Raw genomic sequence first — 21,239 nt, 5'->3', positions numbered from 1 at the left:
GACAAATAACTGCTTTGCCTAATGCTGTTTTGTCCAGCTGCCGCTCTTGCCGCTCCCACTCAACCTTCTCTCTCTCCCCCCCACGCCTCCCAGCCACCACCACCCTCCGCTGTTCCTTTACGGGCGTGTGTTTTGTGTGTCGCAAGATGACGCAAATAACTCGGCGACATGTCCTGTCCGCAGCGTCGTGTCATCACTTCCACCACGAAAAGGTGGCAACCACGTGCGTGTGTGTGTGTATGTGTGCCCAGAAGTAGGTGTAAGTGTGCCGGAGATGGGCTTATGTACATCGCTTCTCGCTTGGCGCCCATTTTTGCCGAAGACACCACCAACGGTGATGCGTTGAATGCTAAGGCAGCATCCTCGCTATCTATACCGCGCCTGAAGGATGCGGAAAAGTGAGCGAGAGTGAGTGAGAGAGCGAGAGAGGGGGAAAAACTACGAGTGTGTGTGAGAGAGAGAGAGAGAGAACGAACCCACGCAAACGCCTCGTTCGTGCACGAGAAAAGTGTATGTGTGCGCAAAGGAAAAGGAGCAATCAACTTCCGAGAACGAGAAGCGCAGGTCAACCCCCGTCCCACCGAAACAGGGCCATAGAGGGGTTCCTGTGATGGGAACGGACGAGCGGGGCAACATAAACATAATGGCGTTGCCTCGAGGGTGACACAACACGCCAGCTTCTACGCCAGCGTTATGCGCGCCATGCCGAAGGGTGCGACTTCCCGTACGGGCCAAGTCAAACAAACCAACCAACCAACGAGCGGCCATCCCCGCAGGACCTTCCGTGTCGCGTCACGCACCGCACTGTAATGGTGTTGGTGTGCCGCTTCCTTTAGCGCCGCACCAAACCAACGGGATTAGGGATGTTTTCTGTTGGGTGAAACCGGAAACCGAGCGCAAATCGACCGGTGAAACCAACGCGTGTGTGTGAGAGAGAGAGGGGGAGAGAGAAGGAAAAAAAATCAAGCAAGAATGAAGCGGAAAGAAGAAAAAAGGACATCCAGCTTCCGACGGGGCTCGGTTTCGGTTGGCATGGCTCGAAATGTTCACCAGCCATTCGGTTGAAAAGGGGTACGAGCATGAGAGCGGTAGAGCATCAGCAAATAGATAAAAAAAATTCTCTTGTCATTTTCAAGAAGCGAAAACTATTCGGTATCCTGGTGTGATAGAAAAAAAAACCATCCACCTCACAGCTAGCACAGTGGCGTTCCATGCTTATAAAGAGCGAGTAAAATTATCCTACCGTTGGATAATTTGTGTGCGCCACAAAGTTGTTGGAATTATGCATTGCAATGACGCCCAATGTTGGCGTTTTGCTTGTTAATTTGAGAAAAGAGTGTAAATGAAAACAGGAAATAAAACAACTTTTGCATGTGTGGCTCTAAAGCCCAACAAACATTTTGATTATGTGAAAAGAAGCTATTAAGTATAGTATAGATTAAGTATAGAAAGGCATTAACTTTATCGCGTGATACAATTGAAACCTATTATTTTCAAAATGTACCAATGTTTCATTATCCGTTTGATGATAGTTCTTAAATTAAATAAGATTGTGATGATATGTTATTAGGCTCTACTTTCGACGAAAGATGTACCATAAACAACAAAGTTGTTCGGAATGAAAACAACGAGACGGAGGATTTACAATTCGTATCACATAAGGATATAACATTAACTAACCAAGCTCTTTATTTACTTTAAATTATCCTTATCAAACTACCTTCCCCCATAGAAGTTTTACATTTTATCATTTTGTAAAAGTTTTGTCGTTTTTATAGTTATAAATACTCTAAAATGTTTAGTTTTGTTTAGTTTTTGTGTGTTTTAATCTCTATGAATTAAACAAGTTTACTAATTCATACCTGCATGGATTTTCATATTTTATACATGCGGAATCGGTCAAATTACCGCTAAGTGTTGAAATAAAGTTAGTTTACAAGACCTACACCGACTGTTGAGATCTTATAGTGAAAAATGTTACATAGTATTCAAAACAACCAGAATCTCTTTGGATTCGGAAATTTTTAAACCTCCCCTCACGTATCAAATTCAAATTAGCTGCTCACTAATGTTTTAAAAAGAAGCTATTATTGTTTTCAAACCAGCCCAACAGACAACATGCTTAAAATTTACACCAAACTCAACTTTCTCCTCGCAATCCCGCCACCCAGCAGCGAGTTTCGTACATTAGCTGCTCTTTTGCGTATCCTCGCGCGTTCAGTGCGGCGATAAAATATTTACCAGCCAAATAAATACGGCGGGCGCCATCACGGTCACCTCGGCCGCGAATAAGCTGAAAGCGCCAGCTCGTAATTTCCATCGCCCACCCGTTTTCCGTCGCCCACTGCGAATGGATGGGGGGGCGCTATGTACTGCCGAAAAAGGAAAACCCGAAACAAGACTACCAACATACTAAGCAAACATGGCAGCCACCCAAACACCCGAGCGCTTGACACGTCGAGTGTGTTGCCATGGTGACACAAGCGACACCAATACACGCACGCGCGCGCGCGTACGCTCGCTCCGACACATCCTTTTTGCGCGGGCTGCTCTATTCCGGCTCTATAGCGGGCAGAAAAAACCGACACCAAAAGGAAGAAGAAGGCAACCAACCAAAAAAAAAAGCGAGAAAGAAAAGCCAACGAATCTCGCTTCCTGCCGGTACGGATGAGTTCACGGGGTTCCAGGAGTGCTATTCAATTTACTGGCGCATCCTTCCGTGTCATATTTCGGCAGGACGCAAAGCCCCCACAGGCGCTTTTCGTTTCGCCATCCGTGTGCGCCTCACCACCGCGCCATCAAAGTGCCCTCGTCAGCACAATTTTTCGCTTGCCAACGCGTCGCGTGTCCTTTGCGTCTTTTTTTTTTGTTTATCGCCCGCTACCAACGATCAGCAGCCATCACCATCGGACTCATTAGAAGCGGAGTGAAAACTCCCCACACACACAGCGATGGAAAAGCGTCCGACCCCCGGACGTGGAAATCCTTTACAACTTTCCCCACCAAGACCAATGTCCTTTCACCGCGCGGAATGACGGAACTTTCTTGCAGCTTCCTCTTCGCACTCTTAATATGTCCCTAATTTTCCAACCCACAAGCCACGCCGACGAACGGTGCGCTAAGCCCGTAACTGCCGATTTTTGGAAAGTGAAACTTTTTCCCCAAAAGCCCACCAAAGTGGGGAAAGTGAGTCCTGCAGCCGTGGTTTATCAACCCACGGGAACCGCACGGACGCTCGCATGGGTTTGCGTGGTTCAAGCGTTGATTGAGTTTTCCGGACTTCTGGGGGGTTTTCCGGACAGCCAACTTTCTGGGTTGCTGTTTGCGCTTAGCAGGATGACACGTCAAAGCGACAATCAGAAGAAGAACAAAAAAAAAGGATAATAAAATATGATTAACCAAAGTTTTGCCCGCTGACCCAAATGGGCATGTTGCTTTCCGAAGGGGTAGAAAAAAAAATACAACCACACCAATTAAAAACCAAGTTGACCGTAATTTTGTCCCAAAATTTCATCCCAAGTGTCCCAGCCCGGTGCCCAAAAGTTCCGACGCATCGTTCCGAGTTCCGGTTTCGAAACACCACGGCACCCATCGTTTGTTGGTGTCGACGTTCAGCTTCCATTTGGGACGATTAATTGTACGCGGTTACGTCCAAACACGTGCTAAGTGCTGCTCGTGGTGCGCGTTACCCGATGCCACATTTATAGCGATTCCATCTGCGACTGCAAACTCAAAGCCACGATTGATACCCGACGGGATAGTTTTTGGACGAGCCAAAGTCCGGAAGCAACAAAAAACAGTTCCAATCTACGCTCGAAACAACCCCTCGGAGAGGCGTAGAATCCCGGCTAATGGAACTTCGCGGCCATTGCGCCTTTCGGCTGGTATTGGTGTCGTGCCAAACGTTGACACACTCGTCGCACGTTCTCATCCCCACGGGACCAGTGAAATGTGATAAAAAGCTGCCGACAACGCCAGCAACGATGACCCATGGGATGCACACTTCATCAACGCATCCGGTGGTCGACACTCACCCGTTTGCCGTACCCGGCAATGTCCTTGCGTGAGGACAATGTTTTTCCCTTTGAAGTAGAGCCACCCTTCAAAGGGGATGATCCAAAATAATAATAACGGCTTTACATTTACGCTGGCCGGCCGGTAGGAAGCGAGAGAGAGAGAGAGAGAGAGAGAGAGAGAGAGAGAGAGAGACCCTGTCGTAAGACCTGTCGTCCTGCCGTGCGTCCCGACGGTAAATAGCTCCGATGAAAGGGACCAACTCCTACATCCGGTGGCGTTCGTGGAGCGACCGTGAAGCGAAAGCGATGTGTCGGACCCACGGCCACCGGAACCGTCCGACGGGTGACGGCTTTGACTGCTTTTAATCGATGGTGAATCCCCGACAGCGTTTGATTGCGAGCGTCCTGGGCGATGATGACTTCCCGCCGGGACGCTTGGTGTGGCGCACGGGTGGTTTGGGAGAAAATTGCTCACTACTTCAAAGTGGCAAATCCCCTTTTCAATTTTCCGGCGGAAGATGAGGGATAAAATTTTAATGCCCCGGCATAACTCAATTTCGCCGCCATCGCGCTATCACCGTCGTCATCGTCGTTGTCGTCCTTGTTGTCGTTTGTGGAGTCCTCGGCCCTCGGGTAAGTGGACTAGAAGCGTCAGGCCTGTGAGCCGTTCTCAGCATCGTTGAGCATCGATTCGAGCCCAGCACGCAAGGACAACCTCGGACGGTGTTCGTGGAAAATGGATTCACAATCGAATCACACAAACGACATTACCGCTACTACTCACGGTGCCAACACGAAGGTTCCTTCCGAGTGGGGTAAAAGGGCGTCTTTTAAACCCAAAGATGACCATTAGCCGCCGGCTAACAGGACGCCCAAGATCCACGACCCGGTTGGATCCTGTCGCCGTTCATTGGCTTAAGAATGGTTTGGGTACGGTTTGATTTGCCGGTGATGAACAGGAACACACGAAAAAGAATTACGAGAAAAGGATAAGCGAAATCCTCGAGAAAGAAACTTCAAAGGAAACGTGTCGGTTTCGGGAGCTGATAGGAAGTGGCGAACGAACTAATGATGCCGCTTTCTGGTCACCTTCGTCGAATGGCCACATGAATATGGTTTCGTGGGTATAATGTATACTCATACTCATGATGATTCATTTTACAGAAAATATTTTGTTTCAGAGTGCTTTTAACATCATTCTTGTGATAATATTCCAACATAACACAGGGCGTATACGAGGCGTTTGAAATTGTAGTAAAGTAAGACAATTACAGATCGTGCTTCTGTGTCGATAGTCTATCTTACAGAATGAATGTTCCCTTCATGAAATACTCTTCACTTAATGGGGATGGATTTTAGAGTATGACTGTCACCCTTCAAGGATCAAGCATTGAAAACATTTTTGAGAAATATGTTTTGATTCACTAAATATGCACTCTAAATATTTATGAGGAATTATTAAAAATGTTTATTGCATACTTTTAGGCGTTATTACATTTGCGCCTAAAAGTATGCAATATGTATACACAACGAAAAAAGGATTTTTTCGAAACAATATTTCAAAGGTTACACAATGTTCAAATTGTGGTAATATTTGAGTAAAGGATTGTTATAAAATTTATCGACAACTGTGGACCGAATCAAAATTATCGAACTTCTATCTTACCGCATTGTGTATCAACATATTCAGGAAAGACTGCAGTTCTTTCAATAACGAAAAGCCGAGAGTTTTAAGTGATTTAAATTGTTGTTAATGTATTGTCTTTCATCGATCTTAAAAATACAATATTCTTTCACAGTTCTTTGAAACACGGCCCTATTAAACATGACTTATTTTAAGTTCATCTACTAAGATTAGCATAAGTGTAAACGAGAATAATACAACAAATATTTCAAATGTTTTCGGGATCCATGCGTGAAGATAAAGATAAGCAGAAACAGATCAGTTGGGATATGTCCTGTACAAAGACTCTGATCACGATTATGCTCATTTTATTTAACAATAATTATTGTCTTGAGACAGATCATGTTGGATACGTCCTGTGCGAATTCCTAGATCATGTTCCCAAGACATGTTCATCAACATGTTCCCAGGACCAAAACATTTTGTAGTAGTAGCGTATAGTTTATAAATCAGGAAAAGCAAACAATTTCGTCTTTTTTACCGCTCGCTCGGCAGGACGAACGCTCAAATGTTTGCCGAAAATGGTAACCACCTTATCTCGCATGATGACCTCAAATAATGAATCATTTTTGGGAATAGCTAAAAATATAATAAATTCCATCATTAATCCGCAATTAAAATCGAATGAACTACGGCCTCAACTTACTTCGAAGTTTATTATCCTTTGATACCATTTTGAATGTTCCTTTTGTATCCAGCACAACGATTCCTTTCATTCCGACAACACTGGCTTGTTTGGAACGAATAATTTTTATTTTGGCCCCATGATAGTCTGCCTTCAGCAAGCTAGCCCTGAGTGAATAGTAAAGCCTACATTAATATAATAAATCCTAAAATAAAGTTAAACAAACCGGATCACACTTACACGATCGCATTGTACCTCCCGTCTGTTTCAACCGGTACATCGTTTGAAGGGAAAATTGTATCGAAATAGCCACACCATATTTTATGCAAGCCCAATGCATCTTCATACTTTACTGTATCGGCTGGTATAGTATAAAGGCCAAGTTCCTTGATTTCTCTACGGGATAGCTTCTTTTTTTGCTTTGGTTCACTCTGTTGTTTCTTTGGGCGTTTACTTTTCAATGGAATAAGACTTTCATACACTCTATCAACTGGATTAGACTTTCGATATTCCGGCTTTATCAGCTGTGTCATAAACGTCGTTGAATCTACAAGTAAAAGTATTATTGGACTGGTAAAAGCTTTATTTTCTGATCTTACCCTCCTCCATGCTGGTAGGGAACGATTCAACCGACTTTGTTTTGTTTACATTCGTTCCATGCGACTGAGAAATTTGACAGTTCTTGTCCCGGTTCGCTTAACCGGTTCTTTGCACAATGCGCTAGCAGCGCTTAAAACATGTGACATTCTGTATATTTTTTAAATATTATCGTTATTTTTAAAGGAGAGGAATATTCTGGTATGTATTAAGTATAGCTCTTAAATACATAATATGTCTTTGTTTTCGGTCTGTTTTTTATTAGTTCAAATTTTCATTGGAAAAAGTTGATAGATTGTTACTTTCAATCAAACATCTGATACATACTAACGTACGCGTTACGTAGCGATGAGAAAAAATAATATTTAAAAGCGATCATTTATCTAGAAAAATTGATATGTTCGTTTATGTTATCTCTAGAAAGCAGAACGATGGTTTCTTGTGATATCCATGATATCGAGAAGGCCTTTTGAAATGTCTTCCAACTGCTTATCCGATGAGTTCGTCATCGATTTTATCATCGCCCATGGTATCTGAAAATAACAGAATTTGCCATCATCCTTAGCCGCAGTTAGATGTTGTGTTAATCTCACCTTTTCCGGCAATGCAGATGGTATGTCTGATTGTAGTGACACGCTCAGCAAACGATAGATAATAGCAACGGCCGCACCAACGACGTCCGTTGGGTCATTCAAACTAAGACACCGAAGCGTTCCGTTGATTAGCTTTTCTTCGCTTAGCAAAATATATGCTACCCCATCAACGAGTGACATGTTATACGCGAACGTTAGCACCATGCGCTTCATGTAACGACCGTGAGTTATGCTCCAATGTTCTTGATCTAGCATTAGTCTTTTCATAAGCTGCAGTACATCGTCCTGTTTCGCAAGGAATTCTCTGCCCTCGGTAAATGCCGCAAAATTTACCATCGCTCCCAGTACCGAAATGACGAAAACGTGTTCCATAGATTGCTGCGATGGCATCTCTTTGCCGTATGCCAGCAAAAAAGAATCAAGGATGCCTTTCGAGAAGGCACAATACTTCTGCATGGTCTCTTCCGCCTGTACCAGCATTTTAACGTTCGATTGACTTTTGAACGACTTCCAGACAACCTCTCCCATTACGGAGCCTGTTTTCATCATGATTTGATATTGTCCTTCATACAATCTGCACGTAAAAAAGAACAGTGGAGGTGATAGTACATATAAAAGATCTTACTCCTGTAGGGCAGATACTTTACTTCTTAAAATGATTTATCTGGCCGTTTTGCTCCTCCAGCTCTTGCTTCAACAAAGCATTTCTGCTCTCCGCTTTCAACGCTCGTTCCTTCCATGTCATTGCCTTTTCATCTGCTTCTTTTAGTTCTATAGCGAGGTGAATTGTTCGCAAGCGATGGTATGGTTACCAGTTTTTACTTGAAAGCGGATCCCATGCTCATCGGTATACTTACTCGCCTGAAGCTTAGGAAAGCACTGTTTTATAATGTAGTGGACCATCTCTCTGTGGCGTTTCACAGCAATCTCCAAGTTTTTGCACTTAACCTCGATGTGGTCCATACTTGATATTAGTTCAAGGTTATGCAACCGTTGGCTTCGAATAAAAAACCTTTGTGAAACGTGCAGAAGTCTATACCGAGCGACCGTTTCAATTTATGGGCACCAGTTTCGAACCGGTTCATAACCGTTTCGAAGCGGTCAAAACCTCGGTATCCGGTTTGACGTTTTGTGCTGTCAAAACTTTCTCTCCATCGAAAAAAAAGCGTGTGTGGATCAAAACGAAAATCGCAACTGGAACAACATTAAAACCAGCCGTAAAAACGAAGTTTCCATCAACGTTGCAACGTTGCAGTGTCAATGATCTCGCTTTTACCGTCCGTCGGAAGTGCTCGTGTCTCTAGTTTGTGTTATAAACGGTTCTCTCTCTCACGGGAAGGACCTCTCCACGTTGGATAATCAACCAGCTTTGCGTGATCATTGGCGATATCAAGCTGCGTCGAGAGCGCGGTAACGCCAGGTGCTAGTTCAGATAACAAGAACAAACGGGCTCAGGTGGTGCTACATATCAAAGCGCGTGTTGGACACGGTTAGTGGCGGTGTACGTAACGAATGCAAGGAATTGCACACGCTAGTTCCGGTTTCTCAAAGATCAATGCTGTGCCGGCACAGGCAGATCTGAGGAGCCGCAGTGCTGTTTGTTTACATACCTGTGAGACACGGGTTAATGTGTCTGCGGTGGCGAGCGGTGGGGAAGCAATCAACAACGAAGAATCCTGTCGCCGTTCTCGTTGAAGTGCAACCGCAACAGGGAACAATATTTAAATGATCTACGAACATACTCACTTTGCTAAATACAATAATGGAACACATTTAAGCCAAGTGTACTGAAAAAGCTAAACCAAACGATAGTTGATTTAAATCGACTCAAACCGTCGTAATATTATAATCCGGCCATCAATGCACAGAATGCCCGTGTGTATTTGATTAAAAATCATCGTCCTTTCTGCCTGGTTCCGGATTGTGTTTCATATCATCGCATTATCATGGATAGCAGCGATTCGGAGGAAAGCTCAACGGTGGTACGCAAGGGTGAGTGAAAGTTCCGTACGTTTTCTATCCATTTTTCGCACAACTGCATCGCCATCATCATCAACATCATCATCACCGTAGCGGAGATCGCTAAATTGGGGTCAGCGTCGTGTTAATTATACCTTGAAAGAAACAGGCCATCTCTGTTGTGCCTCGTTTCTACTCCCGCTGCTTTATGAAATAGAAGAGAAATCGAAAATACCACTGGATGGAGCGTGGCCACTAAATCGCAATTCATGCCACTGAAGGTCAATCAAATAAAAAGTCGAGAGGGAAGCATAATTGATGATTTCGCAGCCGTACGCCGGTCAAATGTACCAGTGGGTGGAAGAAGATTTGCAATAATTCAAAGTCATGCAGGCAAGCCTGGATGCAGCTCATTAAATGAAACGCTCGCTTTAAAAAAAGGGAAAACAAACCCGAAAGCCATTTAGCTGCGCAATGATTACGCAGTGAATGTGTACCGGGCTTACGCGAAATGATCCCTTGCTTGTTGTGTGCCAGATTCTGTGCTTTGCCCCGGGTAAAGCTGTTCCCCTTCACTGATAAGCTTGAATCGTAAATTACATCCACTTATAAAGCGCTCTCGAAACTCTCCTGGCGCAGGTCCTGCACTTCATCCGTCTCGACGTGGGCACCTTGCCCGCGACGTTGTCCATTTTGTAGTTAACACTCTTTTATCACTGCGGGGCGGTGACGGCGTTATCTTTATGCCCCCCCTGGCACTTAGCACTGCAACTGCCCCGTTTGGAGTGTTTTTGCATGCGTGTGAGTGTTATACAATGCAAAACACCACACGGGACTCTCGACAGAAGGTGCAGTACTCAAACGGTAGATTTTTGCTATATTTCCCTCAAGAGGACCGTTCCAGTATCAGCGATGATTATCTCCACAATTTTCTCACCGTCATCTACCCCCCATTTATTGTTTGCTATCGGTTATCGGAGATCCCATGATGTGTTTATTAATTTGTACTGATTTAATAGGAGAAAATCTTTTTTGTATTGTTTGGGAATGATACGCACAAAAAAGGACGATTTCAATGATTGAACGATCATTTTGAACTCCTTGCTAAAATGATTAATGGTGGAATAAACACTGAATTGCTTACGAATTGCCCAAAAAGCTTTCTTACGCAAAAGGGATATTCAAGTCATCGATGGTGCCTTTTTTGGCCCTAATAGTAAAACCTCTTCTTTTTGTCGTATTTATTCACGACATCGTGATCGTGTATTCAATTCCTGCAGCTTCGTAGCTGTTACATGTTGACGATCCTAAGATTTATCCACCTGTATGGGTATGCGGTGGTGTAAGATCAAAGGTTTGTTAAAGATTAATAAGCAACACGGATAAGCAAAATTGATTGCAACAAGATCTAAAACCGAGCCACTTGATTTCTATTAAATTCTTGAGGCCTGGTCAACTTCCATCGGTGAAATTGCACAAATGAGAAGGGTATTGAGTTCAATGAATTGCATCAAGCGAAGGATATTCATCTCTTTCTAAATGCCTGCACAAATTCAACTGATGTTTTAATTCAATTTTAGTATCAAACTCATGCTTTTTGAAATCAAGTTCTGTTTTGCAAACGAAACGAATGAATGGTTCACTTGAAATGAAGCGTTTTTGGCCTAACCGGCCTGACGCAGCCACGTGTGTTCATCGCACTGGAAGCGGTGGCGTGTTCACTGGGAACGTCGCGCGAATGAACGCTCCATGTGTGCGTTTCTGCGCGATGTTCTCACGCCACCGACGAGCACGACCGATAGCAGGGTCTCGAAAGCATCGCGCAAAGGCGCGAGCACAACCAGCGGCCAGTTTCTATTAACAAGTGGACCATCACGGATCTCGGCCTCCATCGCGACCAAGCTACCAAGTTGGTGCTACCAAGCTACCAAGTTGGAGCTAGCGTGCGCGTGAGTGTGTGCGGCTGTCTGTGGTTGCGAAAAGTTCAATCATTGCGGTTATCATCGGATGATCGTCCCATCGAACCCCATCGTGTGTGAATTTCTGAAACCATTCCGTGTAAAAAAAGGTGTGAGTGAAAACGTCCGGCAGGCGCAAGGTCGCACCCGCGTGACGCTTTTCCCGAGGTCATTTCCCGACCGTGGCGGGCGGGATTTGGTTTTAGTTGCGTGCCGGGCATTCGCACAGCTTCACGGTAGGTGTCAATCAAGTGAAGCATTACACGATCTGTCGAAACCGGCCAACAGCACCACCTTGCTCTTGTTCCTTGTTGTACCGGGGGAACGCGTGATAGCAGAGCGGCAATTTGCGAAAATAACAACCGAGCAGAAGAAGCAAGACAGAACCGAACAGCAGATCGAGTTCGAGGCGTTATCAATATTTAAACTGACCGTTTGGTTTACGGGTGATCGTCGGGTGTTATGCGGGGCATAGCGACGTGCGATCGTCAGTCGCGCTTGTTGGTGGAAAGTGACAGAGCAACAACGAATTGAAAACCATTACCATGGAGAATACCACGAAAGTTGTTATGTTAGATCGTATTTTTCAGAAGCGATGTGTTTTCCATAGATGATTTAATAATTCACTAGAATGATCAAGGTTGCACTAGAGATGATCAAGTATTGGTTCCTATCCCAAAATTCCTTGAGGAAAATGCTCTTATTCAGCCACGAGTTGTGCTTAATAGTAACTAGCAGTCCTTAAGGCACCTTAGCGCATCCATCTAGCAACTTGTAAACTCTTGTTCAGCAACGAATTCTATTTTACTGCTGCCTTTTTTCTGCCAGCTACTGCTCAGTTAAATTTGTGGTTAATTTTCTTTTAGCAGCGCAACATAACGACTGAAACCATGCTCTCGAGTAAGGCTCATCGGTTGAGGCGTACTTTACCGGCAAAATTAATCAAATTTGTCCCACAAAAGTTTAAGCCCATCTCTAGTCTGGACTTTGGCTTGGAAACACGTCACTAAAGCATATTATCGGATGATCGCGATGATCAAAAATGGCCGATACGATCAAGGGAGAGTGAGCGCGAGAGAACAAGAGAGAGAGAGAGAATGTGAAAGTGTGTGAATGTGGTCAGTGCGTGCGGGGGGTGTGAGAAATCTGCACAACTCCCGTCAATGAGCCGCGTCCCCAAACACAAATACACCCATTCACGAAGCCGCTGCCACCACCCCCACCTCCTACACACTCTTCCACCACCCACCGTGTAAGCGACACAATCTTAGGAAAATTGTGTAACTGATTTTGGCGGTACTTTGTGCAGACGTCGTGAGTCGTCACGCCGTCCCACCTTTCGCCAGCCTGTTTCATCCCCACCCCCTCTCATGGATGGCCAGTTAATCTAGGCGCCAATATCTATGCGTGGCCGTGGTGCGTGCCTGCGTGCGTACGTGTGTGTAGGGCTAGACGCGACTGGTAATGACTTCACTTCGGTCGCTTCCTTGTTGTTATGTGCAATCCGGTACGCATCATGCCACCGGCAGACACTCTCTCTCTCTCTTTCTCTCTCTCTCACACACACACACGCACCTTTGGCTCTCGGCGTTCCCTTTCGCAAAAGCCCAAGATACGCCGCTTAGCGCTCCAACCTGTGCGCCAGTTGCTGGAAGCTTATGATAAGTCAACCCCCCCGTGTGCTCTTTTGTTTTTGCTCTTTTTCTGTGCGGCACCACACACTTAAACAGGGTGTGGGGGTAGATGGAGGGGATGATGTATTGCACTTTCGCTCGTCCAAAGGCCACCCTGTTGTAGGTATGACTTACGCACCGGAGTGCGGAGCCTTACTCCGTGTGGCAGCGAAATGGAGCGTTAAATGCATGCGAATGTGCCAAACTCTCTCCGGTGGTGTAATTGATCCTCAGAGAGAGAGAGAGAGAGAGAGAGAGAGAGAAGGGATGAGAGAACACACGCATGACCTAAGGCCGGCACATTCCAATGACACACCCTCAAACGCCCCTTCGAGGATGCTTCGAGAGCCATCCAAGAAGATGAAGAGCAGAAAAAAAATGTGTAGAAAACGAAGCAGCATCGAAACCGGACAAGGTGCTTTGTAGGTCAATGCGCAAAAAAAAAAAACATTCCCAATCACGCCACCCTCCAGCACCGGGACAAGGTGACATGATCGCGAGAGACGAGATTCCCGGGAAATTGTCCGGTTTGGTGGCACAAAGCCCCCTCGGATGGCCGGTCAAACCGGAAGTGCGGCAACACTTTGGGCGGTCCTTGGCGAGTGAACGGAGTGCAAGTGTCGCACATACATAGACACACGCGTACAGTAGCACTCTCGTACGCAATGCATCGTCAATGTCGTGTGCCATGAAACCGGGTGCAAAGTTCAACCGAGTACTCTAGGTTGGTTGGCTTACCTTGGTTGAGTGCTTGGGGTTGAATTTTTGCGCCAGCAAGACAATGCTTGCCTATAAACGTGTGTGAGGTGGCTGTAAACCTTTGGCAAAGGGTGGTTCTTTGTGGCCGGGGGTTTACACGGCGAATGGAGGAACATCTCGATCGGCATAACGCCTCAACACCGTGATATGGGTCGGCTTCTCGAGCGATAAGTTTCGTTTGTCGATAAGGGCAATTACCAAATACACCCGATGACTTGAGGAATGTTTTCTTCCATTCCGATACGCGTCTATTTTAAACCAGTGAAATCCAGATTTCTTCGCTTTCTTTCCCTTATGAGTTAATTTTCTTCCGGCGTTTCCTTGTAATAAACACGCATTAATCTGATGGTCACCTTATCAGATTAATTGGTCGGGAGAAAAGCAGCTAGCTTCTAAAGCATCTAGACTATCTAGGGTCAATGTTTGAGTAGGTATCTTGCTCGCAAAAATCGCTCGTCCTCAAACACACTCACCCTATTTGAAGCGAAACCCTTCAAATCGCTGCAGAGCTAGCAACAAGATACGAACCCTTAGCGTGCGCAAGGGGGTGGTTTGCAAACTTCCGCAACCTTGAGAATGGAGGAGACCTCGTTTAAACCCAGCGATGCGCCATTCAACGGCTCACCTAAACCCGATCAGCGATGAACATCACGGCCAAAGTCGAACATTTTGGCCCTCTCAACCACCCAGCTGTTGGGGTAGATAAGATTAAGATACGCAACGAGTGTACTTCATGATGGCCGCCTTCGTAGGGGGGCTTGGTTCCGTTGTTGTTGAAGCAACACGCGTGATTTACACAATGATCTACAGCGAGTGATCGGTTTACAAGAGCTTTTTTTGTCTTGTAAGTGCTGATCGCGACCGAAGAAAGAGGGCTCGATTCACGCTTGGCGTCATGGAAAACGTCCCTCAGAAAGTACCACAATTACACGCGAATAAACTCGATCGTTTTTGTAGTGGTTGCCGCATGATCGTCGTTTTTCTCTTTAACGAATCTTTACTTTTTTGCAAACAATCTACATCTCGAAAGACGGGGCTTGCCTCATCGCATCGCCAATTTGCGCATCCCATACGGACAAAAGAGGGTTCGTGATTCCCTGGGAAGGTTATCAAGCCCCACCAAGCATCAAACAAATACGTCTGCCAATGTGTGTCGACTACGCGGTCATCATCTTTATTTGGTGGGTGTTTGATGCTGTGCGGGGGGTGTTGTTTCTATTTACTTTTTAATATTTTTGTTTTGACGACAACCTTGACTACCGCAAGATTTAGGGAAGCGTTTTTCCTGGAACGATCGTAGCCTTGTTTTTCCTCGATCTCATGCGGCTGTTGCTTTTACTGTTTTATAGAAGCAAAAGGCTCCCATTGTGATCGATGGAAGCAAAATGCACACCCCTACCGAGTGACCTCGTTTAGGCGAGTGTCGCTGGGGCGAAAAAAGCTCGATTTGACGCTAAGAATATTGATGATGGGAATTGCTTTCACACCACCAACAGGGCACGGCCAACGGTGAATGAATCCCACCGAAGCTTCGCTGAACTCGAGACTCATTTCCATTTGCCCGGTGCACCGAGCTGACCTTACGCCCTTCGGTACGGTGGAAAGCGATCGGTTTCGCTCACAGAAGCGTAGAATTACAAACGGCGTTAGTGTTAGATGGGGAATCGGTTTACCGCAGGAGGTTGTCAAGTCCAAATTTCCAAAGTCTAGGCAAACCAGCACATGAAAAAAATGTTCCAAAAGGGGCTAATCTCGTTTGCGGCAATGGCTGTGCTGGAGAACATCTTCACACTGCTCATAAACTGTAAAAAAAGCAATATCTCCTAGGGGGGTTAATTACTCATTACCCTCGCTTCCCATTTACACCCCCTTTGTAACATTAGCTTCCGATGGTTATTCTCACTAAAACAACAGAAAAAAACCTCTGTTCTTCAAGTGGATCGCCATTTGCGTCATGTTTCGCCAGCAGCGGCCATACTTCCCGTGACACTTGCGCGTGTATCGAACGAAACCTGCCGTCGATTAGCAAACGGTTTTTGATGAGGATAAAAGTCGGTAAACAAATCAGTGGTGGCAACAACAACAACAACAAAAAACGGCGCGCACCCTCTCGAGGTGGTTTTTCCTATCCGTCGTGTTTTTGGGACGATGAGAAGGGTAGACACATGAGAGGATCATCACCGCTGAAGCGGTAAATTAAATGAGTCGATCTTTCGAGGGGTTTGCGAAGTGCGTAAAAGAACGGTTTTTTTGTTTCTATTAGCATTCATTTCGATCAGAAGCGGTCAATTTACGCACGATCCTCCAAGAGGGTAGTTGATTTGAAACCTCTCAATTTGATATCATTTTTATGAGTATTATAAGGATTTCCTTTTTTCTATCATTACTAAACCTCTCGCATTTTGATCGCATTTGACGCGATCTTGCCCATATGCATCGGTAGGATAAGAAGAGCGATTCAACTAAAGGATACAACTTGCAATGTTTGTTTATCATCCGCAATCACTCGATCCACTTGCAGGACTTTGGACTGTTACGCTTGCAAACTTGAAACAGAAATAGCTCCAAACACCTGCTTTTGGCGCTGTTGCTCGTTTGCACACGTGCTAAATGCTTCCCCAACCATGACCAATGAGGTAGCAATTGATTCGATACACAACGTGTTTAGTATGAGTCTTTTTATGGTGCGGGTGATCCTTGCGTTTTTTTTATTTGCCTCCTTCCACAACTCATCACCTTTACGGTGTGACGTTTGTGAGATACGTTAATCGCGCTGAACATTTAATTTGCCTACGAGATGACGCAACCGGCAGGTGGCTGGAGAAGGAATGTACGTTGACCCGGTTGTTGTTGCCACACTCCCGGATCCGTGCGAGCTGGAACACATTTAGCCTGGATTTAGGTGTTATTAGTGTTGCGTTTCCGTGGTATATGAAAGGGAAACTTGCGTGGGCTCGTCACCGCTGCTGCATTATCGATCATGTTGGATGGAATCTTTTTTTTTGCGAGCTTCCATGGCGCCCAAACCGATCATAACTTTGCTCGTAGTGAATGTGCGAAAAACACTCCGGTTCAGGTGGGTTTGTTGTGCTCACTGGCTCATGCTCACTGGTCGATAAAAGTGTGCCATTGTGTTGTGATTGCAAAAATACTCGCGTGGCTTTATGCAGCGTTTCATTGACACATCGCCTGTGGATTGGTTTAATCCAAATTTTGAGTCTCGTTCGCTGATTGCTTCAGTTGCATGCGTTACATATCGGATGGATTGGGGTCTTAGGATTAGATAAGTAACGCACGCGCAGGCCTATTGTAAGGCCTTTTTTTAAACAATTTTGAAAGATTCAATAATGAATGCTCGCTCGATCAAGTATTATTTTGCTAACGCTGGGAATGGGCTTATTGTCGCTGCTGCTATCATCAAAAGGTTCTCCATCGCAAAGGACAGACGCAAAATTTCGGTATAAAGTGCGCTCCACACAGCCAGGTTGAGTAACAAGAGCCCTATAACATCTCCACTCCACCAGATGGCGCTGAACGCTTCGATCGAGAGGGGCATCCGTTTGCGCAAAAAACGAGCCCTGGTAAGATGCATGAGCCAGCCAAACTTGCTGAACAACTGCGAGACGCCACTCTTTAGGGACGTGATGAGTTGGCTCCTGAATGGCACCACCGTGTCCTGCGCCCTTCCGTCCCATCGCCGTCGTTCGCATCGTCGCCATTGTGTTCCGCATTACGGTGCCAGCAAGCTGCGGCGCAAAATGTCCTACACCGAGAGTGGCATCGGTGGGCTGAGCGGTAGCGGTTCCCACAGGACGGGATGTTCGACCAGTCCGAAGGTTCCGTCACCCGGTCGCAAAACGAACCGGCGAGGACAAATGCGCGGTGCGTCGACCATCACGTCGTCCTTTTCGTCGGCCGGTTCCATCCCTTCGATACTGTCCTGCGTGTCCTCGACGAACAGTGCCTCAGGCGGTGGTCAACAACATTCCCTACGCAGACAACGCCGTTCCAAACGACACCCAACCGTGCCGGTGACTGGTGGAAATCGACGGATAAAGCCTTCGCGGGCTGACGTGAATGCTGAATCCGACAACGATTCGCAATGGTCCGACGAGATCCTGTCCGATACAACAGAACATTCCATTGAAGGACCAGTGTGTAAGAATCAAACCTTATTTCTACTCTTTTGCTGATGGCCTGTTAGTTTAATTCTCTGCAATAGCAACCGGTAGCAGTTTTTTGTAGAATTTTCGGTAAACGTTCTTTTGCGAGTCGATCCCAGATCGAAGATCAAGTACAATTAATTCTGCTGTTCTTTTAGTTTGTCTGCGATATCGCTTATGGGTTAAGGCACTGCTATTATTTTTTTGTTCTTGAACCACATACGCGACGCTGACCCTCACTAGCCTCCGCTTCTATCGATCATTCGACCACCCGATCATGCGATCTAAACATCTTCAGAACCAGTGAGATCATGCTAGCGTTCAAGAGACAAATATCGAGGTTATATTCCTACACAAGCTGTAATATTGCGAAGCATGATCTCCGTAACGCGCACGTGTTATACACCTTTTTTCCTCGAATAGCGCTCGCTGGTCAATTCCGGATGTTTCTATTTCATTACCTATCTATCTAGCACCTTGGTGGGTTGTACGAGCTTGCTCCATGGCTCGTGTTCTTGTGTTTTCTGTACCCGTTCCGGCTTGTTGCGATCGTTTGGCACGTGAATCAAACCGGTTCCGTGTTTTCTTTTACGGATTTGACACCCTCCTCGTGTGCTGGATGTCAAGTTCTCCGTCAGACACTCGTTGGACTTCGTTTGACAAACCTCATTCTGATTCAGTTAACCGAGTTAGAAAGAAAGAGACGGTGGAGTAATTGAAAGGCGATAAGATGAGCACATGCCAAGAGTCCTTGATAATGACTGTAAAGAACATTCCTTGGCTTGGGGTTGGATTTTGGACCTTTCTTCTCGCTCCCTGGCAGTTTGTCTGTGCTCTAGCACACGCTGATAAGGGTGACGTTTCATGCCCCTTCACCCCAGCGTCTGTTGATAACCTAATCAAGGATTCGGATCGAAATGGAGGATCATGAGCGGGCACAAGCTCGAACACGTGATCGCTGAACTAGAGGTCAGCTTGACGGTGATCAGCTGTGGTTGGGTTAGTTGCGGTGTGTGCAGTGAAAAGGTCATTAGACAGCGCCATGACTAGAACACGCAAAATGCACTCATTACAATGCACTTACACCTGTCTATATGAAAATGGAATTTGAATTGACTTTGGACCTTCTCTCTTCCTTTTTTTTCGTCTTCTCTGATCATCAGCGATGCCATGGTTCGGTATGGACATCGGGGGCACGCTGACGAAGTTGGTGTATTTCGAGCCGAAGGACATCACCCCAGGCGAGCTGGATCAGGAGGCAACGATCTTGCGCAACATTCGACGCTACCTCACGAAGAACTCCGCCTACGGTAATACCGGCCACCGGGACATCCACCTGCAGATGGACAACGTGATGATCCGGGGCCGGCGCGGCTCGTTGCACTTCATTCGGTTCCCAACGTCTGAGATGATCAGCTTCCTGGAACTCGCCCGATCTAAGGGTATGGCGCAGCTGGTAACCACGGTATGCGCGACCGGTGGAGGTGCCTTCAAGTTTGAGGAAGATTTCCGAGGGATCGTCAACATGAAGCTGGCCAAGTTCGACGAACTGGATGCCCTGATCAGGGGCATTCTTTTTACAGAAACGCACAATCCGCAGGAATGCTACTACTGGGAGAATGCCAACGAAAGCAGGTAAGGATCAACATTGGTTTAATTTTTCTCCCCACGGGTGCGTTAACGGTGGCGACGTTTTCCTTTTCCAGTAGTACGAAGAAAAAGTTTGACTTCAGCCAACCGTACCCGTTTATACTGGTGAACGTTGGCTCGGGCGTGTCGGTCCTGGCGGTGCGTGGTCCCGACAACTACAAGCGCATCTCCGGCACAAGCTTGGGTGGCGGTACATTCCTGGGCCTGTGCTGTTTGCTCACCGGCTGTGAAACATTCGAGGAAGCAATACAATTAGCGACGACGGGCGACAACAAGAAGGTAGATAAGTTAGTTAAAGACATTTACGGTGGCGACTACGAGCGTTTTGGCCTGCCCGGCGAACTGGTCGCTTCGAGGTGAGTATCGGAAACGATGGCTCTTCTATGCCGCTGACGTTTACTTACGAATGTTACGCATTTCCAGTTTCGGACAAATGCACCTATCGGAGCGAAGGCAGAGCGTGAGCAAAGAGGATTTGGCTCACGCGATCCTTGTGACGATCACCAACAACATCGGTTCGATCGCGCGCATGTGCGCCAGCAATGAGAAGATAGGAAAGGTATGCTTCTAGGACTCGAGTTGACGATGGCGGATGTGCTGAATAATCTGCTCCCGTTTGCGTTTCAGGTGGTGTTTGTGGGAAATTTCCTGCGCGTGAACCCAATTTCGATGAAGATGCTGGCGTACGCCATGGATTACTGGTCGAAAGGAACGCTCAAAGCCCTGTTCCTGGAGCACGAGGGTTACTTCGGTGCTGTCGGTTGCCTTTTGCAGTTCAACGGTGAATTGCATGCACAAGTCGGTGATTTACTTACTTAGATAGCTTAGCGGTAGCATGAAACGAAGAGAGAAAGCAGATGGGAATCGCTGTCCAGCGTTTTCTGTTTAATTTTGAGGCTAGGTTAGTTCATTCGTTCGTTGTTTTCGTAGGGATTTAGGTGGAAGGTGTCTGTTGAAACAAAACAGAAAACAAAATCCATGGAGAGAGCGTCTTTAAGGCAGAACTACGCGCTGCTACGATTCATATTCATCATTATTGCAAAGAGTAAAATGGCTGTACCCACCTCACTGGTTCGCAATGGATATCGTTGTGCTGTAAGCTTTTCGTAATTTAATCCCTAATGTTACGAATCCATTCGCTCGGACTATCGTATCGCACCATGCTATATTGCTGGTATGATACACACGTACTTTTAGGAAGGAATAATACCACTAAATATATACATGAATGGCTGCACTATCAAGGCCGTGCATCAACTTTAGCTTGCTCGTGGAACAGCTGTGAGAATTCACGTTCAATCTGTAAGCTATGGAAAAATGGAAACAGGAAAAACTACGCACACCAAACCAATCAATCAACATTTATGGTTTGTTTCGTTACTTCCCCGTTCTGTTTCGTAGCACAGATGATGGTGGTGACCCATGACGATCGTTCGATGAAATAATTACGCGATTAATTGTAGTAATGCAAAAACATACCATAGTGAGATTCAGCGGGTAGCATGCTCGAGTCCATGGTAAGGCAATCGGATTTAGGTATTTGTTTTTTTTTTACATTAAGT

At 46.0% G+C, this 21,239-nt stretch overlaps 3 protein-coding genes across 3 annotated transcripts; 1 reads left to right on the top strand and 2 right to left on the bottom strand.

Annotated features, from left to right (window-relative positions):
* Nucleotides 1-5,977: 5,977 nt before the first annotated feature.
* Nucleotides 5,978-6,934, bottom strand: LOC128729050 (ribonuclease P protein subunit p29). Its single transcript, XM_053822701.1, has 4 exons — nucleotides 6,925-6,934; nucleotides 6,566-6,872; nucleotides 6,347-6,492; nucleotides 5,978-6,279 (listed from the first exon to the last, which is right to left on the bottom strand). Exons 1-4 carry the CDS (start codon nucleotides 6,932-6,934, stop codon nucleotides 6,143-6,145), a joined length of 600 nt encoding a protein of 199 aa, XP_053678676.1. The 3' UTR covers nucleotides 5,978-6,142.
* A 404-nt stretch (nucleotides 6,935-7,338) lies between these two features.
* Nucleotides 7,339-8,478, bottom strand: LOC128729039 (uncharacterized). The gene is made up of 4 exons (XM_053822690.1): nucleotides 8,373-8,478; nucleotides 8,163-8,286; nucleotides 7,516-8,089; nucleotides 7,339-7,455 (listed from the first exon to the last, which is right to left on the bottom strand). The coding sequence occupies exons 1-4, from the start codon at nucleotides 8,476-8,478 to the stop codon at nucleotides 7,339-7,341; spliced, it is 921 nt and encodes a 306-aa protein (XP_053678665.1).
* Nucleotides 8,479-17,622: 9,144 nt separating this feature from the next.
* LOC128729030 (pantothenate kinase 3) lies at nucleotides 17,623-20,496 on the top strand. The gene is made up of 5 exons (XM_053822681.1): nucleotides 17,623-18,022; nucleotides 19,191-19,662; nucleotides 19,734-20,033; nucleotides 20,101-20,236; nucleotides 20,305-20,496. The coding sequence occupies exons 1-5, from the start codon at nucleotides 17,623-17,625 to the stop codon at nucleotides 20,494-20,496; spliced, it is 1,500 nt and encodes a 499-aa protein (XP_053678656.1).
* Nucleotides 20,497-21,239: the final 743 nt, after the last annotated feature.

The sequence above is a fragment of the Anopheles nili genome, chromosome 2 (assembly GCF_943737925.1).
Source record: "Anopheles nili chromosome 2, idAnoNiliSN_F5_01, whole genome shotgun sequence".
Lineage (NCBI taxonomy): Eukaryota > Metazoa > Arthropoda > Insecta > Diptera > Culicidae > Anopheles > Anopheles nili.
This window is presented reverse-complemented; position numbering and strand designations above follow the sequence as displayed.

Bases quoted from the DNA above. Each gene is read 5' to 3' on its own strand.
- LOC128729050 (XM_053822701.1), bottom strand. The intron at 6,493-6,565 runs GTAAGTGTGATC...CTATTCACTCAG, and splicing joins GGGAGGTACAATGCGATCGT to GGCTAGCTTGCTGAAGGCAG. The intron at 6,280-6,346 runs GTAAGTTGAGGC...TTATATTTTTAG, and splicing joins AAAGGATAATAAACTTCGAA to CTATTCCCAAAAATGATTCA.
- LOC128729039 (XM_053822690.1), bottom strand. From the start codon at position 8,478: ATGGACCACATCGAGGTTAAGTGCAAAAACTTGGAGATTGCTGTGAAA. The intron at 8,287-8,372 runs GTAAGTATACCG...ACCTCGCTATAG, and splicing joins CTTTCCTAAGCTTCAGGCGA to AACTAAAAGAAGCAGATGAA. The intron at 8,090-8,162 runs GTAAAGTATCTG...TTTTACGTGCAG, and splicing joins CAGATAAATCATTTTAAGAA to ATTGTATGAAGGACAATATC.
- LOC128729030 (XM_053822681.1), top strand. From the start codon at position 17,623: ATGTCCTACACCGAGAGTGGCATCGGTGGGCTGAGCGGTAGCGGTTCC. The intron at 20,034-20,100 runs GTGAGTATCGGA...ACGCATTTCCAG, and splicing joins GGCGAACTGGTCGCTTCGAG to TTTCGGACAAATGCACCTAT. The intron at 20,237-20,304 runs GTATGCTTCTAG...TTTGCGTTTCAG, and splicing joins GCAATGAGAAGATAGGAAAG to GTGGTGTTTGTGGGAAATTT.